This window comes from Nipponia nippon, unplaced genomic scaffold, assembly GCF_047370975.1.
Source record: "Nipponia nippon isolate SJK-2023a ecotype South Korea unplaced genomic scaffold, ASM4737097v1 scaffold_24, whole genome shotgun sequence".
In the NCBI taxonomy this organism is placed as follows: domain Eukaryota; kingdom Metazoa; phylum Chordata; class Aves; order Pelecaniformes; family Threskiornithidae; genus Nipponia; species Nipponia nippon.
In genome coordinates, this window is record NW_028262341.1 from 3272932 (window position 1) to 3280880 (window position 7949).

General features: G+C 52.1%; 1 protein-coding gene across 1 annotated transcript; it reads left to right on the plus strand.

The window, feature by feature from the left end:
• Positions 1-3667: 3667 nt before the first annotated feature.
• Positions 3668-5484, plus strand: LOC148055306 (uncharacterized). Its single transcript, XM_087761360.1, is given in 2 exon segments — positions 3668-4352; positions 4355-5484. Coding segments are annotated over 2 exon segments (1815 nt in total).
• The last annotated feature ends 2465 nt before the right edge of the window (positions 5485-7949 follow it).

The window sequence follows — 7949 nt, forward strand, 5'->3', positions numbered from 1 at the left end:
TAATGATTATGACCTTACAATTCCAAGCACTCACAAAAATCATAGAATCATAGAATCACTAAGGTCAGAAAAGACCCTTAAGATCATTGAGTCCAACCGTGAATGTATCGCTGCCACGTCCACCACTAAACCATGTCCTCGAGCACCACGTCTAGCCGTCTTCTAAATACCTCCAGGGATGGAAACTCAACCACTTCCCTGGGCAGCCTGTTCCAATGCTTGACTACCCTCTCGGTGAAGAAGTTTTTCCTAATATCTAACCTAAACCACCCCTGACGCAGCTTGAGGCCATTTCCTCTCGTCCTATCACTTGTTACTTGGGAGAAGACACCGACACCCACCTCGCTACAACCTCCTTTCAAGTAGTTGTAGAGAGCAATAAGGTCTCCCCTCAGCCTTCTCATCTCCAGACTAAACAACCCCAGCTCCCTCAGCCACTCCTCATAAGACTTGTGCTCTAGACCCTTCTACCAGCTTCGTTGCTCTTCTTTGGACATGCTCCAGCACACCTCAATGTCCTTCTTGCAGTTAGGGGCCCAAAACTGAACACAGTACTTGAGGTGCGGCCTCACCAGTGCCCAGTACAGGGGCACTATCACCTCCCTGGTCCTGCTGGCCACACTATTCCTGATACAAGCCACGATGCCATTGGTCTTCTTAGCCACCTGAGCACACTGCTGGCTCATGTTCAGGCGGCTGTCAGTCAACACCCCCAGGTCCTTTTCTGCCAGGCAGCTCTCCAGCCACTCCTCCCCAAGCCTGCAGCGTTGCATGGGGTTGTTGTGACGCAAGTGCAGGACCCAGCACTTAGCCTTGTTGAATCTCATACAGTTGGCCCCGGCCCAATGATCCAGCCTGTCCAGGTCCCTCTGTAGGGCCTTCCTACCTGCCAGCAGATTGACACTTCCACCCAACTTGGTCTCATCTGCAAACTTACTGAGGGTGCACTCAATCCCCTCCTCCAGATCATATTGATAAAGATGTTGAACAGGACTGGCCCCAGTACTGAGCCCTGGGGAACACCACTCGTGACCGGCCACCAACGGGATTTGACTCCCTTCACCACCACTCTCTGGGCTCGGCCGTCCAGCCAGTTTTTAACCCAGAACAGAGTGCACTCATCCAAGCCGTGAACAGCCAGCTTCTCCAGGAGAATGCTGTGGGAGACAGTCTCAAAGGCCTTACTAAAGTCCAAGTAGACAACATCCACAGTCTTCCCCTCATCCACTAAGCAGGTCACCTTCTTGTAGAAGGAGACCAGGTTAGTGAAACAGGACCTCCCTTTCATAAACCCATGCTGACTGGGCCTGATCCCCCGGTTGTCCCGCACGTGCCGCGTAATGGCACTCAAGATGATCTGCTCCATGACCTTCCCCGGCACCGAGGTCAGGCTGGCAGGCCTGTACTTCCCTGGATCCTCCTTGCGACCCTGCTTGTGGAGGGCCATCATGTTTGCTAGCTTCCAGTCACCTGGGACCTCCCCGGTTGACCAGGACTGCTGATAAATGATGGAGAGTGGCTTGGCCAGCTCCTCTGCCAGCTCCCTCAGGATCCTTGGGTGGATCCTGTCTGGCCCCATGGACTTGTGAGCATCCAGGTGCAGGATCAGGTCGGTGACTGCCATCTCTTCGACAACTGGGACTTCACTCTGCAACCTATCTCCATCTCCCAGCTCAGGGGCCTGAAAACCCTGACGATGACCAGTCTGACTATGAAAGACTGAGGCAAAGAAGGCATTAAGTACCTCAGCCTTCTCCTCATCCTTCATGGCAAAGTTTCCTTCCGCATCCAACAAAGGAGAGAGATTCTCCGTGGCCCTCCTTTTGTCACTGATATATTTGTAAAAACTATTTTGTTGTCTTGAACAGCTGTGGCCAGTTTAAGTTCCAGCTGGGCCTTTGCCTTTCTAATCTCCCTGCATAACCTCACAACATCCTTGTAGTCCTCCGGAGTCACCTGCCCCTTCTTCCAAATGTGGTAAGCTCTCCTTTTTTTCCTGAGTTCTAGCCAAAGCTCTCTGTTCAGCCAGGCCGGTCTTCTCCCCTGCCTGCTCGACCTTCAGCACATAGGGATGGCCTGCTCCTGCATCTTTGAGATTTCCTCCTTGAATAACGTCCAGCCTTCCTGGACTCCTTTGCCCTTCAGGACAAACTCCCAAGGGACTCTGTTAACCAGACTCCTGAACAGCCCAAAGTCTGCCCTTCTAAAGTTCCGGGTAGTGGTCTTGCTGACCCCCTTCCCTACCTCTCCAAGAATTGAAAACTCTATCATGTCATGGTCACTGAGCCCAAGACAGCCTCCAACCACCACATCACCCGCCAGGCCTTCTCTGTTCGTAAACAGCAGGTCTAGTGGGGCACCTCCCCTGGTTGGCTCGCTTAGCAGCTGCATCAGGAAGTTATCTTCCACACACTCCAGGAACCTCCGAGACTGCTTTCTCTCTGCTGTGTTGTATTTCCAGCAGATATCTGATAAGTTGAAGTCTCCCATGAGAACAAGGGCTAGAGATTGTGAGACTTCAGCCTACCGCTTTGTAAAGGACCGATAGAAAAATGTGGTTTTTGTCTCGACATTGCCGCCGTAGCGCCATCCAGCGTCGCGCTTCGAAAAGACCACCTTCTCCACAGCTTTAAGAAAAACAACCTCGTGCGCCTGCGCACAGACTAAAGGCGCGAAAAGAGCCGAGGCGGGGACAAAAAGGCGCGAAAAGAGCAGAGGCGGGGACGGCACATCCGTGGCGAGCTGCACGTACGCATTTGTCATCCGCGCATGCGTGAGCGCCTATATAAGGAGCACACGTGCGCCTCGGGCGGGGCGGCAGCGGCAGCGCGTGAGAGACCACTCCTCCTGTTCCTGCACCCTCAAGCCTCCCCACCCCCGCTTCGGTCCCCGACGACGCCCGAGGCCACCGGAGATCCAGCAGAAGATCGTCAGGACTCGAGGTGGTGGCGATAAACTCCTTTTCCTTCTCTTTCTTTCTCTTTCTCTCTCTCCTATTCTTTTCCCCTCCTCCCTTGCCCTCCCTCCTCCCTCCGTTCTCTTCTCCCCTCGAATAAAAGTGAAAGGTTGTATGACATTTGACGGATTCCAGCGTCTTAATCTCGTCCTTGGGATCATATCGAAACCTCCCCCGACATTGGATCGGGACATTTAATTGGCGTCACGGACAGGATCCCTTGAGATGAGAGTGTCATACAACCTTATGGTGTGCTGAGCGATTGTGTGTGAACGAGACGTACGAATAAGTACGAAGCGAGTGCGGAGTTCCGATCCGCGGTTCTGCTCTCCCGCGAGGGAAGCAGCCGGAGACGAACGAAGCGTAAGGAAGGAGCGGGTGTTGAGACCTTTGCACTGAAGCGCGCGCACTACTTTGTGATTTGAGCTCCTGAGGGAGGATAGGGGAAACTTGAATTTTATGTTGTGACTCCCTCAGGATGATATCCCCTTTGTAGGCTCTCCTCTGTCTCATACTAGTTTATGGTCTGGCCTCCTGGGGGAGTATAGGGGAAGCTTGAATTCTACGGTGTGACCCCCTCAGGACGATATCCCCTTTGTAGGCTTGTCTTTGTCTCATAATAGTGTGCGGATTGGCCTCCTGGGAGCGTATAGGGGAAAATTGGTCTTTTTAAGGTTTGACCCTCCCGGGACGAATTCCCCTTTGTAGGACATGGCCGCCCAAAAGGGAGGCGATTTTTGTGAAGAGACAGAGAGATTATATGAGTTTTTAGAAACGTACCGCTCTCGCCCCTCACCCCCAGGACAAGATTGGGCTCGGGACCACTGGTTCCAACTGCAAAGTGTTATGGACCAAATAGCGGTCTTACATAGAGAAGCTAGAGTAAAGAAAGGGAAAGGGAAAGCCATCGTATGTGCTGTGTTAGGAGCGTGTCTGGCAGCAGCGGTGGAGGATAAGAAGCGAGCACCCTGTCCATCCGAGGCTCTGGCCGCTTCGTTGCAAGCAGCAATAACACCGCTGCGAAAGCAACTACTAGAGACCAAACGGGCGCTAGAGGAGGAGAAGCGCCAGAATATGATTCTGAAGGAGGAGCTGAGGGTTCAGCTCCTGAGGGAGGTAGACACCCCCGCTGAGGCTGAGGTAATGCTGGAAGAGAAAGGGGTACGCCAAATTTACCCCCAGAAAGATCTAAAGCGATTAAGGGAGACTGTGGATAACCGCCCCCATATGTGCCCGCTGGTAAAGACAGAATACATATACGAGGACGATAGTGACAGCCGTCCCCAAGTTGTAACGAAAGAAATCCCTTTTACCGCCACCAAATTGGCTAAGCTCCGAAAGGACTTTGCTAGAACAGCAAGGGAGTCCGAAACCGAATACGTGTGGAGGGTATCCCTGTCGGGGGGGATGGGATCATGCTATCGGAAAAGGAAGCAGAGGGGTATTGGGGCCCTGGCGTCTTTCTCACAACGGGCGATCGCAGAGCCCCATGGTCTCTGACCCAGAGGGCTGCATATTGGGCGGGGGGGCTGAACCCATTGGAGAGGGGGGATCCCCTAGCTATAACTGGCTCGGTCGAGCAACTACTAGAAAACGTACAAAAGGCGGCTTGCCTACAAATGATGTACGACCGGGAGCTGAAACCAAATCTAAGCTCTCCAATGTTGCTACCTGTAGACCCCGAGCGGCTGACGCCGCTAATAAGAGGACTCCCTGACTCGCTAAAACCTATTGGGATCCAGTTACAGGGGAGAATTCAAAACGTGCCCCGCGAGGAGCGAATCGCAGCTGCCCCGGAGGGAACGGTAACCCCCGAACAGCGGCAGTGGGGGAGAAAGGTGTGGACCTGGGGGGAGATAGCCCAGGAACTGATAAACTATGGGAGGAAATATGGGCCAGTAGGCAGGACTTACCAACAGGTAGAAACCAGGGCCGAGCGGGCAGCCAGGCCGGCAAGTAAATCGCTGGCTTTTTCAGGGAGAAGCCCTGACCTAACAAAAAGGGAGAAACCCCCATTCCGACAAGAATTGTGGCAGAAGGGACTGCAAAAGGGTGTGCCCCGAGACCTAATGGATGGGCTCCCCACCAAAAAGTTAAAGCTCCTGGTGCGGAGGTGGTCCAGGCAAGGACCCCCTCCCAAACTGAACCCGCCTTCTGTGCCAGCGTTGGACAGGGAGGAAGGGTTTAAGAAGGACAAAAAGAGCGGCGGGAAACTAAAACCTCCGCCCTCTCAGGGTGAGGAGGGAGGCGGAGGGTGGATGTTCATCAGACAACTCACCTGCAATAATAAAGGAGACCTACTAAACCCCACCAACCGGGATGGGCTGAGCGGGTGGGGGAGGCAGTGGCCAATGTCAGTAACCACTGGGGTACAAACGGGTGTCCGAAAATTGCGGCATTCTGCCCGCAAGCCCCAACCATGGTACCTGTTTCTCGAAACCCCAACTTCCCCAGTGCATCACTCTTCTCTCCTGGCCAGCCGGTCCTGGTTGAGCTTCCCACCATGGGGCCTGTGCCTCTTGTATTAGATACACCCCTAAACAAACATACATGGAGAGCGAAAGATACTGGTGGGAGAACCCACAAAATCCACACCAAATGGATTATTCCCTCCTTCTAACCCAAGGAGCGAGTTTTGTTCCTGTTTCTGTTTTTAAGGGCGGCGATGTGATCACGATGCACCTGCTACTTTGGATCATTTTAACTCAGGGACACTTCCATGAAAGCGATGAACGACCACTCCCTCTACCTTCCCCTCCTCCATACAACCCCTTTGAGAACAATGAGTTCGTGCTATTAGCAAAAGCCGTGAGTCAAACTTTCAATCTGAGCCACTGTTGGGTTTGCGGCGGACCCCTAGGGCTATCAAGTTGGCCGTGGACATCCGCACCTCTCACCCCAGACCAAATTGTAAGCAAATACAGCGAAGCCGCAGACGATCCATGGGATGACAGTGGCACCTGGCCAATTCAGTTTCCAACGAAAGGGCAATATTGTTTGAATCGCACCCAGAAAGGAGGGGTTGAAGTGGGAGAAAGCAAATGTCAATGGACTCTCACACGTAAGCCCCTTGACAAGGAAAAGGACCTGTGGGTGTGGCTTAATGAAACAGGGCGTAACCAGGGGTTTAAGGGATATCGGTCAAGCAAAAATGAAACCTTGATTCTCCAACATTACAAACAAACTTGTAAATGGAGAGGTACTTATGGGGCTTGGTATTGTACCGGCCGAATAAGGGATGGGACAACCACCTTTTTCAGCCCTCTGGGTGACAAAGACACAACTTATTTTCAGTTTCCACCGGGGAAAGATGGGCCATTTGCTAAGGGAAATAAAGCCAAAAAGGGGCATTATTGGATTTGTGGGAACACAGCATATAAGTTCTTACCCGCGGGGTGGTCGGGAGTTTGTTATATAGGGATTATAAGGCCCCTCTTCTTCCTCCTGCCAGAAACTGGTGGACCCCAACTAGGCATAAAAGTGTATGATAACCTCGGGGATAGAAGGATTGCCCGTAAGACGCGATCTACCAAGATAAATTTAGGTGGGACACAAAAATGGGGAAATGACGAATGGCCCCCTGAGCGAATAATTGAACACTATGGGCCAGCAACCTGGAATCCTAACGAGCCAATTGCAGGGGCAAGAGAACCGATTTATAACCTAAATCGAATAATTAGACTACAAGCAGCCCTAGAAATTATCACCAACAAAACTGCTGATGCCATAGACCTATTAACTCGACAATCGCAACAAATGCGCACGGCAATCCTTCAACACCGTATGGTTTTAGATTATTTATTGGCTGAGGAGGGAGGGGTGTGTGGAAAATTAAATATCTCTAACTGCTGCTTAGAAATTGATGATGTGGGAGAAGTAGTTCTCCAGTTGACCCAAGATATCAGGAAAATAGCCCATGTCCCTGTTCAAACCTGGAGTGGTTGGAACGGCGACTTGTGGTCCTGGTTACCAGGGGCACCCTGGGTGAAACAATTAATACTGTATCTATTATGTGCAACTGCCACCTTACTGTTCCTACCCTGCATAATTCCCTGTTTTATTCAATTAATTCGACATGTTGTGTCAAATACGCAATTTGTTCCCAGCCCTCCACCTGATGGTGCAACAAAAATCCGTACCATCTCTACCAATCATTTAAACCCATTCCCAATTCCTCCTGAAGGAAGAAATTGCATATTGCCAGTCACTGTTAACCCCATTCCTAATGTTTGTCCTCCAAAGTTGAAGAATTGTTAAAGTTGTTTGAGAACGAGTTTGCATTGAGCAGTACCCCAGTTCTTCTGTGTTAAGATGTTCCTTCACCTAAAACAATGCTGTTCCCTTCCTCCTTCCCACAATTTTCCTCCACCCTTATCCCCAACTCCCTCAACTCCCGTTTTCTTCCTTTCCCCCTTCTTTCCTCTCTCTTTCTTTCTCTTCCTCCTATGCCACCAAGCTGCAATGTCGAGCCACGGGGTGGTGTAAAGGACCGATAGAAAAATGTGGTTTTTGTCTCGACATTGCCGCCGTAGCACCATCCAGCGTCGCGCTTCGAAAAGACCACCTTCTCCACAGCTTTAAGAAAAACAACCTCGTGCGCCTGCGCACAGACTAAAGGCGCGAAAAGAGCCGAGGCGGGGACAAAAAGGCGCGAAAAGAGCAGAGGCGGGGACGGCACATCCGTGGCGAGCTGCACGTACGCATTTGTGATCCGCGCATGCGTGAGCCCCTATATAAGGAGCACACGTGCGCCTCGGGCGGGGCCGCAGCGGCGGCGCGTGAGAGACCACTCCTGCTGTTCCTGCACCCTCAAGCCTCCCCACCCCCGCTTCGGTCCCCGACGACGCCCGAGGCCACCGGAGACCCAGCAGAAGATCGTCAGGACTCGAGGTGGTGGCGATAAACTCCTTTTCCTTCTCTTTCTTTCTCTTTCTCTCTCTCCTATTCTTTTCCCCTCCTCCCTTGCCCTCCCTCCTCCCTCCGTTCTCCTCTC